The sequence below is a fragment of the Verticillium nonalfalfae genome (genome assembly GCF_003724135.2).
Source record: "Verticillium nonalfalfae strain VnAa140/NRRL 66861 chromosome Unknown scaffold_248, whole genome shotgun sequence".
NCBI classification, from domain to species: domain Eukaryota; kingdom Fungi; phylum Ascomycota; class Sordariomycetes; order Glomerellales; family Plectosphaerellaceae; genus Verticillium; species Verticillium nonalfalfae.
In genome coordinates, this window is record NW_021167473.1 from 1 (window position 1) to 19,042 (window position 19,042).

Here is a 19,042-nt window from a genome sequence, read left to right on the forward strand (position 1 = left end):
CCTTGGTTCGCCCTTGCTCTCTCTCTGCCTCTGCCTCTGACTTTGTCTCGACTCGGTTGATCGAAAGGATCTGCGCCTGCACGTCAGCTCAGGTCGGACAACGGACGGCTAGGCGGCAATCCAGATGCTCAAAGAAGCGGCATCTTCGACGAGAGGGAGGAAAGATGCTGGCAAACGGCCTGGCGACGGCTCCAGGGCGCCGAGAAGCCAACAAGGCCCTGGCCACGGCCCATGGCAAGGCCAGAGGCAAGGCCAAGGTCGACCGACCCACGGCTCACGCACCCTGGCCCTGCAGCGGCGACCTAGCTCGCCGCCTCCCGTACCGAATGCATACCGTGGCAGCAGACCAAAGGCACCCGAAAAGCAGAGAAGGAGCTGGGCTTCATCCACTTTCGTGACTCCTCTTCTCCGTTCGTCCTCCTTTCCCATCACCACCAAAACCCCCGCACCATTGTCACGGCAGACGCCCTTCTCGCGAGCACGCGCACCGCCGGACACAGCACAGCCAGCACAAGCACAGCCAGCACAAGCACAGCCAGCACAAGCACAAGCACCACCACCACCACCACCACCTGGCCTCCGTCGAACCGCCACCACTGGCTCGCCCGCAGCCGCCACGCTCCCCTCGGCCGGCCTCTGCGCGCGGACGCTCCATCGCTGGCGCCGCGTGCACCAGTATCTCCAGCTGAAGTACGCCCTCGAACCTCGCAACGTCCGGTCCTTTACCTTTACCGTGCCGACGCCGTCCTCGACACAGACCCTGAATCCCGACATGTCGGAGCCTCTGCCCGCGCAGCAGAGCGCTGACGTCAAGAGCCCCGACTCTGGCATTTCGCCGCGCACGGTGATCCAGGGCTCGTCGGCTGCGCCCGACTACTTTCCTCCCCCGAAGGCAGCAGCCCCAGCAGAGGCAGTCCCCACGAGCCTGGCGACAAACGCCGGCACGCAGGATGCACAGGATGCACTGGCTCCAGCAGACGCCGCCGGCGACACCGAGACACAAGCCCAAGCACCAGCACCAGCACCAGCACCCGCGCAAAAGCCCGAGCGGCCACGCATCCAGATCAAGGGCCAGGACGCGGCGCTGCGACCGGACCTCGCGCTGCAGAGCCCCTCGGGCGCCAGCATCGACTCGGGCACGACGGTGAGGCCAAGCGAGTCGGACGGGCCGGGCGAGACAGGAGGGCGCGAACGAAAGGCGTCCATCTCGTCGCTGAGCTTTGCGCCGCTGCACAACCCCGCGCTGCCCCAGGGTACGCACAAGAAGACGGACAAGACGAGGATCCGCGCGAGCTCGCCGCCGCCCAACCGGTACGTTTCCTTTCACTTTTGTATCTCTACAGTCCTCTCCCTGTGGTTTTCCCTGTGGTTTCCCTGTGATTTGTCCATTGGCCCCCCCTCTCTCTCTGTTTTACCTCGTCTGTGCTGCCTCTCCACCCCCCTCCCTCGTCCCCCAAGACTTGGTGCGGTGGGGTTGAGACGAGGTCGGCGGAGCTACGTAAGCTTCCCCGGAATGGCTTCGTTGCCGTCCAGTGCTTGCGTGCTCGGGGGGCTTTGGGGGCTGCGTGGGGTAGCCTGTCGGAGATCGACCGAACTGTTTAGCATGTGGCACGTCTCTTCACGTCATGATGGATACTACAGACATCTCCCGATCCTCCTGGGCCTGACTGCTATTCGCACCATGGCAGGGATTGTCAGGTCTCTTCTCTGCCATGGCAGGCCTCCCATCCAGCTGCCCCTCCCTCCCTTCATTACCTACCTACCCAGATCACACTCGTCGCCTTCAGGCTACTTCACATTGCCATACTTTGACGGCACCTCTTACGAGAGGGCCGGGCTCATCAGCGGCTGCGCCCCCCCAATACGATGGGCCTGCAGCTGAAGAGGGCCCGGCGCTGGTGTCAAGCGATGCCTGTCTAGGTAGCTGTCTAGGGACCTTCCCAGGTACTCTTAGGGGCCTCCCTAGGGACCTCGAGTGCGCTACCCAGGTACCCCGCCATTCACTCCCATGACACCGGTTCTGGCCTAGACCACCACGACCGAAGCGTCCGACAGTCACAGCAAGCATCATCAGACCACACAGCCCCCTTCCCCTTCCTCTGGCTTGCCTTGTCTGGGCCTTGCCTTGTCTGGGCCTTGCCTTTCCTCCCCTCGATCCCCTCTGGCGAATTGCCGCAAACAATCATCGACTCGGCTGCTTGCTCCAACGCCGCGCCTTTTTCTTTCTTTCTTTATGGTTCTTCCTCTTGAACTCTCTTTTTCGTTTCACAACCCCAATCGCATCCCTTCATCGCCTATCAGCGCCGGCACACCCCCGTCCAGTACCATGGAGCTGACCGACAACCCCGCGCACAGATTCCAATCACATGTCGCCTTTGACAACCTACCCCTCGGCGAAGCGACTAAGAGCAACACACCGTCTCTGACGCTCAATGTCCGCCACCGCGGCTACCAGGCCAAGCGCCGCTCGCGCACCTTCATGGTCGGCGTCGACGAGCACGCCTACTCCGACTATGCGCTGCAGTGGCTGCTCGACGAGCTGGTCGATGACGGCGACGAGGTCGTCTGCGTGCGCGTCGTCGACAAAGACATGCGCAGCATCGGCGCCTCGTACCAGGACGACGCCCAGGCCATGATGGACGCCATTCTCGAGAAGAACGGCGCCAATCGCGCCATCAGCGTTGTGCTCGAATACGCCTGCGGCAAGCTGCATTCGACATTTCAGAAGCTTGTACGACGCATGCGCCCTTTTTTTTTTTTTTTCCCCCTCCTGGTCTCCTCCTGGTGTCCCCTCTTTGCTGACCACGCCTGCATCAGATTCAAATATACCAGCCCGCCATGCTCATCGTCGGCACGCGCGGCCGCTCCCTCGGCGGTCTGCAGGGCCTCGTCAACACGCGAAACTCCTTCTCCAAGTACTGCCTCCAGTACTCGCCGATCCCCGTCGTCGTGGTGCGGCCGACGGAGAAGCGCGAGAAGAAGAAGAGCAAGCGCCTCAATGACACGGAGCGGCGCACCTACGTGCGCATGCTGTCGGCGACGGGCGGCAAGCACGAGGCGGACAGCGAGAAGAGCAGCCTGTACGAGGTCGAGGTCAAGTACTCGGCGGACGAGGAGGCGCACCAGGTGGCCAAGGTGCTCGGGCTGCCGGCGTCGTTTGATCCCACGGTCAAGCCACTCAACCCGAGCGCGCTGTTGCGCAACCGATACGCGGAGCCCTCGCCGCTGGGGTCGCAGACGCACACGCCACCGACCGAGGCGGCGGACGGCGTGGGCGGTGCGGGCGGCGTGCCCAAGGCGCCGGCGCCGCCGAGCACGACAGGCGGCCACAGCGACAGCGACAGCGACAGCGACGACGACGAGTTTGAGGTCATGCCGGGCGAGCAGGCGCTCGATCTCGACCAGCAGGAGAAGCTGCACGACATGGAGGTCGGCGAGGCGGCGGCGCTGCTGAAGCAGAACCGCCGACTGAGCGCCGAGTCGGGGAATGCCGATGACGACGACGAGGGGCGACACTCGCGGAAGAGCAGTGTCAGCTGAGGCGCGGCCGGCCGCATGTGGCCTCGAGGCCCGCCCAGGCGGGGAGGAGAGGAGGTCAGCTTTGTGTGTTGGCGGTCAAGCGTTTCGGATGCAGGCGGATTGCTGTTTTTTAGTCTCTCTTTATTTTTTGATGGACAAGAAGGTGTTCCTCCGTGTTTCGTCTGTCTTTGTACGTTGCCGTCTGTCTTCAGATGGCTCTTTTGGGTGTTTGGGAAAGCGATACACTTTACATAGGGAACATGAAAGTCACGCATGGATCCTGTCTCTGGCTGATGGTGTTTCGTCTCAGACGGGCGTGGCAGACACCTTGGCGTCTTTGCCATGTCTTTTGGCATGCCGGTCTATATGCTGTAGTAGAACTGTTGGCAAACCTCTGCATCACTGTCACTGCATCACTGACCCTGCATCACTGACCCTGCATCACTGACCCTGCATCACTGACCCTGCATCATTTGCGCCATGCTACTTGTCCATGTCCTCAAGATGATGGTCGCAGCAGAGGTGCTGGGCTCTCTCTTACTAAGCAAGGAGCAACGTGCATGCGGCTCGGACACGCGGCTGAACTTGGGCCCTGACGACTGGCGACTGACGATGGACAATTGACGACACGCCAACTTCATCCCTGTATACGCTGCATCTGCACCCTGCATCCGCATCCTGCCCACCTTTCCTCGACCCTCATCTCTCTTCACAACAATGACGGTCGGACGATAACAATCGGTCCCAGCAATCCGACGCCTCGACGCCCACGATCTGTACCTGAGACCGCAGCATCCCCCCCCCCCCCACGACAACACACCACATGCCTTCCCGACAAGTCCACCCCCCAAGCCGACGACGCAAATGCTCTGGTTCGGCTCCTCGTGCGACGACACGGCGTGCGCCCCCATAGACCCCCGCGCCCCCTCGACCCTGCGCTTCTCTGTGTCGCTGTCGCCCCTCGTCGCGACCTTTGTCCTCGTCGCCCTCGCCGCCCACCGACACCTCTTCCCGCGCCTGACCCGCGGCCACGAGGTCCGCGACGGCGCCGACAATGTCCTCCCCGCCCACGCCCCGCCCTCGCTGCCCCAGGCCCACGCCGAGCACGGCCGCAAGAGCCTGCGCCGCCGCGTAGCCGCCGCTGCCTTTTGCTCGACCATTGCCCTCGCCGCCGTCCTCGTCGAGCTCATCCTCGCCGAGGTCGCCGACCTCATGCCGCCGCGCGCCCGCGCCGTCGGCCTCGCCTTTGTCGTGCCCACGCTGCTCGTGCTGCTCGTCGGCGTCATACCCTTTCTCGAGATCCAGAGCGTCGTCGCCGGCCTCGGCTGGCGCTTCCAGCGCACCACAAAGGGCCGCCTGCCGAGGGCCGCCTGGACCATCCAGGGCCTCGTCTTTGCCGCCTGGCTCTTCGTCTTCTGGAGCCTCGGCGCCCTCGTGCCCGTCGCCGCCAAGGTCGACACGGCCGGCGCGCGCATGCGGGATGCCGACGAGGTCGGCGGCCTCACGCGCGCCTGCGTCGAGCGGATCGGCGTCATCGGCATCTCGCTCATGGCCATGCTCAGTGGCTTCGCCGCCGCCTCGAGCCCCTGGCACACCTTCGGCGCCTTGTCCGACAGGAAGCGACCGAGACCCGTCACGGACGCAGACCTCGCGCGCAAAGAGGGCGGTCTCGAGGCCGCCAACGAAATGCTCCTCACCAAACGACACCGCCTGCAGGCGCTCGAGCGCAAAGCGTCGACGGCCCAGACCTCTAGCGGCAGCGGCAGCGGCAGCGGCAGCGGCGGCTTCGTCGGCAAGATGCTCGGCACCATCCGCGGCGCCGGCGCCGGCGGCGACGCGAGCGAGATGCGCGGCCTGCGCCTCGAGATTGCCGGCCTCGAGACCATGCAGGCCAACCTCGCGTCGAACCTAGGCCTCATGCGGTCGCGCCAGGCGGCGTCGGCGCGCGCCGCGACGCCGCTCGGCCGCCTGCTCGCCGTGCCGCAGCACCTCTTCAGCTGCTACTGCGTGTACCGCATCCTCGCGACGACGGTGACGACGCTGCGCCGCGCCCACGCGCCGGCCGCCGCCTTCAGCGCCTCGGACCCCATCAACCGCGTCCTCGGCCTGCTGGCGCGCCACTGGGACCCCAAGCTCGACCAGCTCGCCTGGGCCCGCACCATCAGCTTCCTCCTGAGCGGCGTCATGCTCGCCGCCAGCGCCGGCTCCGCCACCCAGACCTTCCACCTCTTCGCCCGCTGGACCCCCGGCCTGCTGCGCCAGGCCCAGGCCAACCTCGCCCTGCTGACCGGCCAGATTGCCGCCGTCTACGTCGTCAGCGCCGCCCTGCTGCTGCGCTCCAACCTGCCGCGCGACGTCGGCTCCGCCGTCGGCGACGCCCTCAAGAGCGCCCTCGACCCGGCCTTTGTCGACCGCTGGTTCGAGGGCTGGTTCCTCGTCAGCAGCGCCGCCACGGCTGTGGGCATCTGGGTCGGCCGGAAGATCGCCGGCGACGGCGAGGACTGGATCGACGATTATGGCGGCGAGGAGGTCGGCCAGAAGCGGTCGTGACGTTTTGCATGTGTTTGGTAGAACGTCTGCTGTTGCGCATGTTACAATGATGGACGTCTGCTGTTGAGTATGTTAATATGATGATAGACGCCTGCTGTCGAGTATGTTGATATGATGATAGACGCCTGCTGTCGAGTATGTCCACATGATGGCGTTGTTCGCTGTGTGGCATGTGTTGATTTCATGAGGGGACTGTCCGCTGTATAGTGTGTGAATACGACGACGCAAGACGCAGGGTGCGTTGCTGTGCTGTGAGATACTCTTCAAAGTCGGCTTCACTGCCGAATGGTCCGGTTGCAAGTTATGTTCCCAGTTCAAGACGATGCAGAGTGAGGTGGCAGAAGCCTGACTACCCTTGCGTGGACCAGCACTGACGCGAGGGCTAGTGCGAAGGTCAGAACCCCCTCGGCCGAAATTCATCGACGAAAGACGATCGAATCATGATGTGAAATTGTGTATATGGACTCAGAAACAGCAACCAGTAGACTGCTCTATCAGGGGAAACGAAACGTACCCAGAACACGCCTTGATACTTGGCTCTTAGCCTCCATATCTACCAATCTTCCGATGGCTTCGATCGTATAGAGTAGGGGCCTCAAAAGGACATGCTCTGGGCTAAGTGCTGCCTCTCCTATTTCGAAGGCCTGCCGGAGAAGGCCTCTGCCTGCTGCCATTGGCAAACCCCAAACCCATGCAAGCCCATGATTTTGGCATAACCCTTGTGACCTACGCCCATCTCTGGTCGTTGAATCAGGTATTGAAGTAGGGCCTCTACTTCTTGAAATCTGTCTTGCAGACCCCATGTTAGCCCGAGGCTGCATGACAACCTCAGAACTTGTAGCTCCTCTCATGGGCCGAGTGTGTCTCGGTGCTGCACATCCTTCCGGAGGACAACCTCAGCTTCTTGGTGCTTGCCCTGACACTTCAAGATCAGCGACAGCAATGCCAGGGTTTGAAGTGCATATTTCTGCCGGAAGTACCTGTCCAGGTCAAGTCCGGGTGCAAGCCGAATTACGTCTTCGGCTTCCCTGAACTTGTGATGTGTGGACAATCCAGCAGCAAGATCGAAATGGACAGATAGAATCGCCATTTCGTTCAATTCTGGCGTCTCCTCGAAGAATGCAAGCGCTCGGCGGTCGCCTTCGTCGGCCACTTCGTACCTGCCCCTGGGCTTGAAGCGACGCTTTGAGATTTAGGAAGCAAAATAGCGTTCTTTCGTCATCCAGGTGCCGAGCCTCAATGAAACACTCCAGCGCAAAGCGCAGGTTCTTCTCTACCTCCGAGGACTGTTCCACGCTAAGCAGTGATGTGCTCAGAAGATAGATACGTTGGACTGTCGGGCTGTGAGTCGGACCCAGAACCCTCCTCCGTATCCCGACAGTCTTGCGTAGCATCATCACTCTTCTCTGGCATACGCCCATTTGGACTTGGTAGACACCCGCTTTGCTGAGAACATTTGCCATGCTCTCGTCTAGAAAGGCATCCACTGTATGCCGCTCATCTTCGAACAGACCCAGGTGTTGGTCTAGCATATCGCATACATGCAACTTTCCTCCCATTTCGGCGTCGGGATACTTGCTGGACATGGTGTCGAAGAATAAACACTGCGCTGGCTGCTTCCTGTCTTTTGACTTAAGCCACTCTTGAATGCAGAACTGGACCATCGAGTGCATGTCAGACACGTCCTTGCTCACGTCCACCCCGATCAGCGAGTATCCCGTGAGACGGGTCAACTCATCTTCGACAACGGGTGAGGCTTCTGAGGAGGAACTGCTGCTGGCTGTCGCTGGAAACTGGCCTTCTTCTTGAGGCTGCTCTGGCACCCAGTGCTGTAGAATTCAGATAGGAATGTTCTGCGCACTGAAGAAGCTCATGAGCGCAAGACGATATGCTGCCGGATATGTTGCCGACCTTTGCTCCTCACACATGAACTCAAAGGCATTCTACCACAACTCAATGATGGAATTATGGGCGGTATAGCCCCTTCGCATGTCCTTGACACCTTTATTGAGAAGCTCTGCCTTCTGCTTTCTGTCAACCCGAAGCTTATTCACATATTCGGTCGGCGACATGAGAGCTTGACGGTCGATGTATGCAGCAGCCTGTGTAATCGCGAGCGGCACCCCTCCGAGTTCCTTGACCAGCTCAACTAATGTGGCAGGCTCGTCCTTGCCGCCGATTCTTCCGGCGGACCAACTGGAGCGCTAGCGCTTCGTCCATGAGAGGGGCATCGAAGATATTCTTGTTGCCGCCCGTCAGCTCGAGCGCGACACCTCGACTGCGGGATGTGATGACGAAGGAGCCGTTTCTGTAACTAGGGAGGAACGCAGATAGTGGTTCTCCCTCGTCGTTTTGTTTGATATCCAAGACTCGCGCATCATCGACGTTATCAAGGATCATAAGCCACTTCCCATAGATTTCATCGCACAGCCAGCGATTCACCAGTTGTAGCACGGCTGCGTTCGGTTCATTATGACCTGGTGTTCGGGAATCCGCCGCTATCGTCCGGTACGCGCTCTTGAATCGCTCGGTAGCAAATACCCAAAGGACATTGATATCGCTCGATGATGCGATTTGACAAGCATGGTTTGTGGCAAGCTGTGATGTACTGTTGGGCTTGTTCTAATGGCCTCGTCTAGACGAGGTAGCACACTGACCCGATACCGCAAGGGCCGATAAGCGCAGCACGGTACGGCGGCACTACGAGGCGCTCCGCCAGCCAGCTGGAGATTGTCGGTCTGTTAACAAAGATTGCGTCTGGATGGAATGGAACCATCCTGACTGGTGTAATACGCTGAGGGACTGTCGCAAAGTTATTTGAAATGGGCATCGAGGCTGCCGGCCTCTGACGTGCCAGCAAATACCTTACGTGCGGATATCGGACCGCCAAACGATGGCCCAACAACGGGTCAAAAATCAGTATTTATTGATGATCATGTCAAGTGCAGAGAGTGAGGCCGTTGACTCTGGAGGAGACTACTCGATGATCTACACGTAGTAAGGCAAGAGATGATCATAGAAGAGCGAGGAAGTAGGGTAAGGTTAACAATGATTCATATTGTAGTTTCGGTGTGACAGCACCTTGGGATCAGGAAACTTGATTGATTGGGCAAACGAGGAGAGGTATCTATTTAAGGTGGATGGACGTGGGATAAATCGACCATGTCTGTTCGTCCATCCAATATGCCACTTCTTGAGCCTATGATTTCACCGTGGCTTGGATCACCCACCTCGCGATCGAGGCCGAGGCGGCATTTCATATGCTCGACGGTCTGTATCCCGGACGGTTCGCTTTCTCGCCACGCTGCCTACCGGCCAAGAATACGGCGCAGGATTCCGCGGCCGCCATTGCCAGCCAGACCAAGTCGTTTCCCCCTGACATCTGGTTCAAACTTCCCGTCGAGGTGGCGGCGGGTCTCCCGAATCTCGCTCGAGCCCCGCCGCAAGACAATTGTCTTGGGGATGGGCTGGTTGCGCTTGCCAATGCCAAGACCCGAGGGTCGTCGCCTACGATCTGGGCAAAGACACTGGTGGAGACGTGGAGCTGTTGCACTCTGGACACGTAGTCGCCGGTACGGATAACCTCATGCTGTCAGCAATCACGAGCATAAACTTTCACATGCCATACGACAGCCAGATCTTTCTCCGACATCTTGTTTCTTTGCAAAAAAAAAACAAAAAAAAAAGTTGGAAGTAAAGCGCACATTCGTCGACCTCGGCCAGGACAAAGAGAATCTCTATGGCACTGACGATGATGGCAAGATGATCGAAGTGCACCGCCAACTGAGACAAGAGGCACAGCGTGCCCACGTCCGGTACGAGTTGATCGGCTAGGAGGAAAAGCTGATGAAGAATGCCCGCAACAGAAATCGCCTCCGCTCCAGGTTCGACCTCATCGGGGTCGAGATGGAGGCGGCCGGCACCATGAACCGGCTCCCCATCATCTTGATCCGCGGCGCGTGCGACTATGCCGACGAGCACAAGAACAAAGAATGGCAGCCGTACGCGGCGGCCATGGCAGCGGCGTAGGCAAAGGCCATCTCGCTGGAGATCACTCCCAAGCGGACCACGCATAGACAGACCTCCGCCGAGGGTGGGTCTGGATCGGCGACGGGCCGACCCGGCGGCCCCGTGTGTCACGGCCCAATCTCTGGTCGTAATGTCGTGGCCGGCATGTCGACATCGGGGAACACGAATTAGACAGTCAACTAGGGGTGTGGTACGAACGATTTTATCAGTTTTCATTTGGGAGGCGGACAACTGATGGATAATACTTGTGATTGGTGCTGTGCGGCCTCTTCATCCCGGCCTCAGCGACCGTCGCAGGACGCAGCGATCTCGGCACGCATGACTCGTCTCTTTTAGAGTTCATCTCTGTTAATTTGAGCTCATTGTTTATCAAGACAGCAACGATGTCTCCTACTTTATCTCGCAATGCATAACACCATTGCTCGTGACCCTACAATTTGGGCAATCCAAAATTCCAACGCTTGCAGACCAGACTCCCAGCGCCCGGGTAATTTCCAAATCCATGACCAACCAGGGGCCGTCTTTTACAGTGCCGACTCGCGAACCCTGGCTCCCTTTTGCCTACCGTCAACATCCTGCCTCACAGCGAGTTCAAACTCGGTCCTGACCACGATGCCATCCCCACTTGACAAGCTGATATCGTCCTTATGCATCCTCTCAACGTTGCTGACGGGACCGTTGATGTTCTCCTGACTGTCAAGCCCTGTGTGTGTATTCCTCAGCGAACGAAGCTTCGTGTCACGATGACCTCTAGAGCCGCCTCCACTGTTGCCGCTCCCGTTTTGATAGTAAGCACGGTCGGTCGACCCGCTGATGTCCTTGCGCAGGATGAAGCGATCAAAGACAGGCTTGATGCCGGGAATGGAGAGCGCGATGAGGGTGGCGCCGATCTCTGCAACCTCAACAATGAGCATCGGGTTGTAGGCCCACGACATGTCGGGCTCCCACTGGCCTTGGATGACAAGGGCGAGGCGGGCACTGGAAATGGCGATGACACTGGAAACTGTCAGCCGACGATCCGAGGCTTGAGATGTTCTTGCCAATAGGGGGCAAGGGCCCGCGACTTACAGAATACCAGGCAGCAAGATACAGGCCAGCTGGATCTTCTGCTTGCGTTGCATACGCAACATCCTGAGCATGGCGATGGGGATGCCAAACAACAGAAAGTCGCAAAACAGCGAGATGACCGAGTTTACACTGTACACAATGCCCCAGGCAAGACATGAATATTTTTCGACGCCCGGCTGCCAGTCGTAGGGCCACAGGGCCGTCACGGGCAGGCAGTGGAAGATGATGAGGCACATCTGGGGCAGGTAGCCCGCGACAAGAACGCCGGCGGTGACGCGAATGGCGATCATGAACCTGTTGTGCTGGCTGCAAAGACGGTGGTAGAATGCCAGGCCTGAAATACGACAGACTAGTAGGGACGTTGTGTAGATGAGATGGGCAACGAAGTCGAGAACCTCGGACTGCTCGACAACGGGCATGGTCATGACATGCTGAATATATTCGTAGTGCCGTCCAGAGCCGATCTGGATGAGCTTGATGCAGAGGCCGACAAAAGGGGCGTACAGTAAGAGAGATAAAGCAGCCAGGGCATCGTCGAAGCCTAATAGTTTGACCATGAAGCCTCTCGATAGGAGACGGATGATGACAATGATGGAAGAGGCAGCGAAGATGAAGGCGATGGCGGCAATGGCAGAACCGTCACGGCTTTCATTGAGGAAGTCCTTGGTGATGCCCTCTGGCACGCGGCCATCGCGGAAGGCCTGATCGACGAGGGGGTCGCCCATGTTGGCGGGCCGAGGGTGATCCTCCTGTCAAGATGGAAGATATGGGTGCGTTTTTCTTCTCCTCTGCAGTCAAGTGTAGGTAGAGAGGAGGGACAGCAGGAGGAGGGGTGTGGATGTGTCTGTGGGACTAAAGGAGGGCGGATCGATCCGGAGCCAAGAGATTCCAACGGTCGTCTTATAAGATGATATAGCAAAATCGATCAGACGGCGCAGTCGCGAGGCGTCAGATACGCCGGGTGGCTTGCCGTTTTCATATTGAGTTTACTGGGGGTTTGTCTGAAAGTGAAGTCTGGAATATTGCGCCAGGCTGATGAACAGAGAGAACAATTCGGGGGCAGAGGGCAACAGAGAGCAGGAACAAAGGAGACGTGGGCCTCGAGAAAAGGGGCCCAGTCTAGGCTTGAGGCAGGCGTGGAGGACAAGACCAGACAAGAGACAGAGACAATATGGGGCAAGGGTGTCATGTGAAACAGGGCTGTGGCTAGAAGGGCAAGAAGGCCAGACTTGTTGCGAGCCTGCAAACCGCGACGCCATATCGCGGAACATCAGTCGACCGTTGACGAATGCGGTGGGTTGTGGCGTTTTGTTAGGAGCCTCCAGGTTGAGGCTAGAGACGTAACCACGAACCTTACGGTGAACTCGGCCGGTGATCGAGTGGGGCCATGGAAAAAAAGGCAGCACCTGCAGGGAAAGGACGGCAGAGGAGGGCAAGGACAGACGGAAGCGGCCGGAGCAGATGCCGTTCGGTTGGTGCTGAGGGTTGCCCAGCGAGCTGATTTAGCACATCTCTTTGCAGGCGGTGGCTTGGCTCGCTGCCAGGGACGGCCCTGAAGGCGCTCGAGGTGCTTTGCCTAAACGGGGAGGCTTGACCCTTCTCAAAGGCACTGACACTGGGCTTGGCTTGACCTAGCGGCACTGTACTCGGCACACAGGCATTAAGCTCGCTGCAGGGCATCGATCTGTGAGGTAAAGTACCTACTACAGCGGACGGCCGGGCGGGGGTGTGCCAGGGTAAGCGAGCGACGGCGAATGGGGCCGCGCGGAACAATTTGCGATCCCATCCGGCTGGTGGGCCCTCTAAGCATCAAGAAGGTAAGGCCGAGTGATGTTGTTGTTGATGGCCTGCTGCAGGTGCAAGTGCGGCCGTGGTGGTCAGGTAGGTACCATAGAGGTTGGTTGGCAGCCAAGCAAGCCAAGGTACCATGCAGGTGTACGTTCATGTGAGGTCAAGTAGGTGCAGGCGCTATCGCGAGCTAATTACCACCACCGACGCCTGCTTCGTCTCCCTAGTCGTACCTGGCTTCTGCTTCCTTCCTGCTACCAGGCGACGCACTTTCCTCGCTCGAAGTACCGTACCATACCTTCCTTGAGTACTCTGAGGCTAGGTAGGTAGGCAGGTACGCCAGGCCATTGATTTCCTTGGCAGCCACCACCGCAACGAACAACATGGTCCCACGGCCTCCCGCTGCCGTCGCGTCCCTTGCATCGAAGCGGAATATCGGATGGTCATGACGAGACGAAGCCCACCCCCCGGTCCTCCATCTCCCGAAATCATCCAAAATATTGGAGCCCCTTATCTACATTACAGTTAGCTACATCTGCCCTCAGTTATACGAACAACAGGCCTGACTTTCCACTCACAGTATAAGGACTAACACCACCTCCGCTGGTACCCGTCCTCCCCCTCGCTGTCCCGTCCCGTCCCGCCCCTCTCTGTCCCGTTCCCCCCTCTCCACTCCCCTCCCTCTCCCTCTCCCTCTCCTCCTGACCACTCTGCCCCCATCCCCTCGACTTTTTTTCCACACGAGACGAAACGAGCGCGCGACACGCGACCCGAGATGCATCACCATCACCTGGCCCTCGCCGTGGCGTGTGCTGCGGGCGCCCACGTAGCTCACGCGCAGTTTGGCACGGGCATCTCGCCACTCCTCTTCCCTCTCCTCGAGAATGTCGACTCGAACGACCTCTTCCCCGTGGACACCTGTGGCGATGGCTTCCAGCTCGAGGAGGCAACCATTGACGACATGCAGCGGGCCATGGAGGCCGGCGCGCTGACCTCCCACCAGCTTGTCCTCTGCTACCTCCAACGCACCTATCAGACCCAAGAGTACACCAAGTCTCTACTACAGTTCAACCCTGACGCCTTTGCCATTGCCGCCGAGCGCGACGCCGAACGCGCCGCTGGTAAGGTTCGTGGACCTCTCCACGGCATCCCCTTCACCGTCAAGGACAACATCGCCACCAAGGACAGCCTCGAGACCACCGCCGGGAGCTACGCCCTTCAAGGAAGCATCGTTCCCCGTGATGCTCACGTCGTCGCCCGCCTGAGGGAGGCCGGCGCCGTCCTCTTCGGCAAGGCTGCTCTCTCTGAGTGGGCTGACATGCGCAGCAACAACTACTCCGAGGGTTATTCAGCTCGCGGTGGCCAGGTTCGCAGCGCCTACAACCTGACTGTCAACCCCGGCGGCAGCAGCTCGGGCAGCGCTGTGGGGGTTGGCTCGAACGCCATCGCCTTCTCTCTTGGCACTGAGACCGATGGCAGTGGTGAGTCCTTTTTGTTTTGTGGTCCTCCTGGTCATGTCTTGGAATCAGAGACGCATCCGGCCTCCAGCTGGAATGAGACGCAAGCTGATGACAGGTCGACCAGTCATCAACCCCGCCATGCGCAACTCTCTTGTTGGCTTCAAGCCCACTGTCGGGCTCACCTCTAGGGCTGGGTATGTTCGCTTCTTGATTCGCGCCGTTCGCTGCTAAACAGAGTCTAGCGTCATTCCCGAGAGCGAGCACCAGGACTCCGTCGGCACCTTCGGGCGCACCGTTCGTGATGCTGTCTATGCTTTTGATGCCATCTGGGGCATTGACCCCCGTGACGAGTACAGTCTCGCTCAGGAGGGCCACACGCCCGAGGGTGGTTACACTCAGTTCCTGACGACCAAGGCGAGCCTCAAGGGCGCCGTCTTCGGCATTCCCTGGAAGAGCTTCTGGGTCTATGCGGACGACGCCCAGAAACGCGTCCTCAACAGCTTGATCTGCAGTCTCAAGGATGCCGGCGCTAAAATCGTCAACAACACGGAGATTCTCGACTACGAGACCATTGTCAGCCCGCACGGTTGGGACTGGGACTACGGTTCCTTCCGCGGTTTCCCCAATGAGTCCGAGTACACCGTCGTCAAGGTCGACTTTTACAACAACATTAAGACATATTTGTCTGAACTCGAGAACACGAACATTCGCTCCCTCGAGGATATTGTCCAGTACAACTATGACAACGACGGGTCCGAGGGTGGGAATCCCTGGCCCCTTGGTAACCCGGGCTTCTACTCTGGCCAGGACGGCTTCCTTGCCTCGCTCGAGACCAAGGGTATCAAGGATGAGACGTACCTCCAGGCCGTTGAGTTCACCGGCCGCTCTACTCGTGACGGCATCAACCATGCTTTGAGCCTCGGTCCCAAGGGGACCAAGCTGAACGGCCTTCTTGTGCCTCCTGACGTCGGCCAGAGCTATCAGATTGCCGCTCAGGCCGGTTATCCCGTCGTCACGCTTCCCGTGAGCGTGCACGAGAGCACAGGCATGCCCTACGGCCTTGCCATCATGCAGACAGCCTACGGCGAGGCTGAGCTGGTCAAGTGGGCCAGCGCCATCGAGGACCTGCAGCTTACTTCCGGCACGCCTCTAAAGAGGTCGCTGCCCAAGTGGTACGGCTACCTCGAGAGGAACATTCCCATCAACAACGTTTGAGGAGGTCCTCGTTGTTGGATGTGTACATAACTGGTCTCACACTTATATACCTTGTCCGCATAGTAATTCCCCTTTTCAAAGGGTGTTAATTGGTTCGCGCTATGACCGTTCTTGTGCATTGAGTGGAAGACGCTGACGCTGAATGGGAGCAAGCCGACATGCTCGCTAGGACTGGTGGCTTGAGGGTAAGGCAAGTTGGTTCATGACCCCTACAACGGAGGCAAGGCCTCTACTGCTCAGCAATCCCCGAGTTTACGCTGCCCTTGGTCTGTTCTTGCGGACTTGTCCTTTGGACATGGAGCCAGGCCTCGATGCATATAAGGGCCAGGAAGCGAGTTGCGACAGCGTACTACACTCGAGGTGCCAGCGCCAAAGCATGCGTCTGCCATCTATGAGAGACAAAAGGCCCTCGTTCCTGATCAGGACGTGCTCTTCGTCACAAACTCTATCCTGTCCATGGCCCTCCCAAGCTTAGCGACGCTGCTCGTATCTTAGGACAAAGCAACGGGGTGACGACCACGGGCGGGAACACCATGGACTTGTCGATCTCTGCCCACTTTTTGTGCGGCCGCTGGCCAGCATTGGCACTCGAAGTTTTGGGACGGTCGCGATCGGAAGTTGAGCGACGCGGGAACGAGCGGGTCTAGCGTCGATGGCGGCGGACGGCGCCTTCGGCCGTGGAAGGCGAACTATTGGATCGTGCATCAGTTCCATTCCGGAGGGTTACACGGGCCCGCATTTCTTCTCTGACTCCGTTATGACTTGTTCGTGGCGGCGCGTCCACTTTTCAAAGTGCGTCGGGAGGTGTGCATGACTTGGCACGGCGAGGTGGAGGTGAGGTCGAGAGCGAGATTACGGCCCGGTAAAATTCTGACGCGCACCTTGCTAGGAGCAGCCCAGAGAAGTCTAGTATGCGGGGATGCGAAGTCAAACATGGAGCTGACAGAATTGTGCAAGTACGTGACTTGTATGGAAAAACGCACCGTCAGGTTGATCGTTCACAAAGAGCGAGTTGGAGGTCGGCCCGATGTAGATGCGCGCGGACAGGAACAGAGACCAGCCTGCGGTATAGTTCTCATAAGCAAGTAGAGACTTTATCATGCGCACGGCGTCCTGGGAAGTTGTTCAGGTCCATCTTCGCAAACGCCGCGAGCGTTCTTGCTACTGACGAAACTTGAGAGCCAAGATGATCAAATCGTTCGGGGTACAGCAGCCGGATGATCACCTGTAAAGAAAGCAGCGAACGACGAGACTTAGATAACTGTCGATAGACCCCTCACACTTTCAGTCGGTAGTTTTCATGTAGAAAAAGCGGCCTTCTTCTCAACCCGAATACAGGCTTCCTGCAAGACAGCTTGGTTGTGCGTCCCACGTTATTGCCATCCTCGGCTCTGAAGTAGAGGGGAATCTCTCTGTCCTCTGAGCCATGGATTGTAATGACCTCTGACACCTTGGAACTCATGAATCAATGCTCATCGATCTCCGCTGATGTTCTGTGTGCCATGGAGTAACGTATCAGTGTTACGAGTTAAGCCCGTTGACTTTGTATAGGCCTGGGGCCTATACGGTATCTCTATGAATGCAGCCCAGTTGGATTAACGACGTTGGTTCAATACGTATCATTTTGGCTTAGTTCAATAGCTGCCATGAGGCACGTCCGGCCGTGTGAGGGCTGCCACCAAACCCCTTTTGGGCCGACCGTAATAACTATATGTAGTATATAATGCTTTTGGGAATTCTGCACACCGGAAAAAGCCCCTCTTTCGAGTGCGGAATGATACTGGACCTGAAGAGGGCGGCCCGCCCCTCATGGCTCTGGAAACAGCTCGGTCAAAGAGGGGTCATCTAGCACCTCATGACCAGAGGTATTTCCAAAGATGAAGGTGTGGGCGCATGCAGCTTATTAACCTGAATTTGAGGCCTGCAGTGATGGGAATCTGCGATTACCATTCGACAAAGATGGGCTGTTGCGGGTTGAATGCATGTGCGAAGCGCAGCGCCCTCTGATGTTGGTATCTTTTGATCTTCAACCAGTGCCTGAGTGGCCGGGGGAAAGGGCCCTCCCAGTATCCGATCAGCTCGAAACAGTCAAGCGTCGATGCGTCATCTGCAGTCATACAATATCTCGATGCAGTCATCCACATGCATGCTGTCATGCTGTGCGTTCTCTGACTGACGATGCCCTCGGCGAATACCCTGTGCTCCTCTGCTCGTCAGGAATCTACTTTCATCGGGCGAGGAATATGTTGCGATGCAGCAAGGGGCGATATATGAGGGGCTCGGCTGTCTCTCCCAAGCAGCGAGACTTCACTTTGCACTTTTACCATTTCGCATTATCATCATCCTAGACAGGCCATTTCATAATCGTAAATATCAAATCTATATCCCTCTATTCACTCCATCATTTCCCTCTCAGTTACTCCCTCCACTCTCATCATGTCCGCTCGCGCACGTTCGGCCGCCATGCCACCCAAAACCAGCTCCACGCAGGCCGGAGTCAAACGCTCGAAGCCGTCACACATCACGGCCGCTCAAACGCCCACACCAGCCGCGACGGCGCAATCAACCGGTCCACCACTGCCTGAGCCTGTGTTCTTCTCCAAGCCTGACGATCCAGAGGCCGGGTTCCTTTCTCAATGGTACCCCAGTCCTTTCTCGAACCCGTCAGACCCCTCCGTTGTCTTCCCGTCAGCCGAGCATTACATGATGTACCACAAGGCCCTCCTCTTTAACACGTCCGCTGCCGCCGGTATCCTGGAGGCGACGAACGCGAGCGAGGTCCGCGCCCTGGGCCGCCGGGTAGCTGGCTTCGACGAGTCGGTCTGGAATGAGAACAAGATGCGCATCGTCACGGAGGGGAACCGGCTCAAGTTCTCGCAAGGCTCCGAGTCAGTCGAGTCAGAACAGCTTCGCGAGCGGCTATTCGCAACGGCTGGCAGGGATCTCGTCGAGGCGAGTCCGACGGACCGCATCTGGGGCATTGGCCTCAGTGCAGAAAAGGCCGCGTCGTCCGACCGCAAGAATTGGGGGAAGAACCTCCTAGGGACTGCGCTGATGGCTGTCAGGAAGGAGCTGCTTGCCGAAGAGGACAGGTTAAGAGAGGAGGCGGAGCGTACATAAGCGGTCAGATAGTTTGAACATCTTTTGAGAACGTAAACAGTTCTTTGTCTTCTTCGATCAGGTTTCGTAGCTGCTGCGTCTGTTTGGTGTTCAGCTTTACGGTCGGCCTTGCAAATACTATTGTACTCACCCAGAGAGCTGTTGATGACCACCTAGTAGGGGCGACGCTTGATCACAAGAAATCTCCGTGTAACAGGTTCAAGTGTCATTTTCGCCGAGTACAGGGGCCAGCTTCAATAGCAAGCAATACGAGTACAACAGCCTGATAAGGAAGACAGACAAGACGTCTTGGC

The 19,042-nt window shown here is 58.4% G+C and overlaps 7 protein-coding genes across 7 annotated transcripts; 5 read left to right on the plus strand and 2 right to left on the minus strand.

The window, feature by feature from the left end:
* Positions 1-611: 611 nt before the first annotated feature.
* On the plus strand, positions 612-3,540 carry D7B24_004413 (uncharacterized protein; the record flags this gene model as incomplete). Its single annotated transcript, XM_028638584.1, has 3 exons — positions 612-1,311; positions 2,356-2,731; positions 2,818-3,540. Coding segments are annotated over 3 exons (1,799 nt in total), but the record flags the coding sequence as incomplete, so codon positions are not given.
* An 843-nt stretch (positions 3,541-4,383) lies between these two features.
* Positions 4,384-6,069, plus strand: D7B24_004414 (uncharacterized protein; the record flags this gene model as incomplete). Its single annotated transcript, XM_028638585.1, has 1 exon — positions 4,384-6,069. The coding sequence occupies one exon, from the start codon at positions 4,384-4,386 to the stop codon at positions 6,067-6,069; it is 1,686 nt and encodes a 561-aa protein (XP_028490238.1).
* Positions 6,070-6,965: 896 nt separating this feature from the next.
* D7B24_004415 (uncharacterized protein) lies at positions 6,966-7,655 on the minus strand (the record flags this gene model as incomplete). Its single annotated transcript, XM_028638586.1, has 2 exons — positions 6,966-7,049; positions 7,230-7,655. 2 exons carry the CDS (start codon positions 7,653-7,655, stop codon positions 6,966-6,968), a joined length of 510 nt encoding a protein of 169 aa, XP_028490239.1.
* Positions 7,656-9,831: 2,176 nt separating this feature from the next.
* Positions 9,832-10,098, plus strand: D7B24_004416 (uncharacterized protein; the record flags this gene model as incomplete). Its single annotated transcript, XM_028638587.1, has 2 exons — positions 9,832-9,884; positions 9,936-10,098. 2 exons carry the CDS (start codon positions 9,832-9,834, stop codon positions 10,096-10,098), a joined length of 216 nt encoding a protein of 71 aa, XP_028490240.1.
* Positions 10,099-10,622: 524 nt separating this feature from the next.
* On the minus strand, positions 10,623-11,891 carry D7B24_004417 (uncharacterized protein; the record flags this gene model as incomplete). The annotated part of the gene is made up of 2 exons (XM_028638588.1): positions 10,623-11,094; positions 11,167-11,891. The coding sequence occupies 2 exons, from the start codon at positions 11,889-11,891 to the stop codon at positions 10,623-10,625; spliced, it is 1,197 nt and encodes a 398-aa protein (XP_028490241.1).
* Positions 11,892-13,729: 1,838 nt separating this feature from the next.
* D7B24_004418 (uncharacterized protein) lies at positions 13,730-15,629 on the plus strand (the record flags this gene model as incomplete). The annotated part of the gene is made up of 3 exons (XM_028638589.1): positions 13,730-14,435; positions 14,539-14,608; positions 14,657-15,629. The coding sequence occupies 3 exons, from the start codon at positions 13,730-13,732 to the stop codon at positions 15,627-15,629; spliced, it is 1,749 nt and encodes a 582-aa protein (XP_028490242.1).
* Positions 15,630-18,065: 2,436 nt separating this feature from the next.
* IRG-1_1 (Infection Response protein) lies at positions 18,066-18,749 on the plus strand (the record flags this gene model as incomplete). The annotated part of the gene is made up of 1 exon (XM_028638590.1): positions 18,066-18,749. The coding sequence occupies one exon, from the start codon at positions 18,066-18,068 to the stop codon at positions 18,747-18,749; it is 684 nt and encodes a 227-aa protein (XP_028490243.1).
* Between the last annotated feature and the right edge of the window lie 293 nt (positions 18,750-19,042).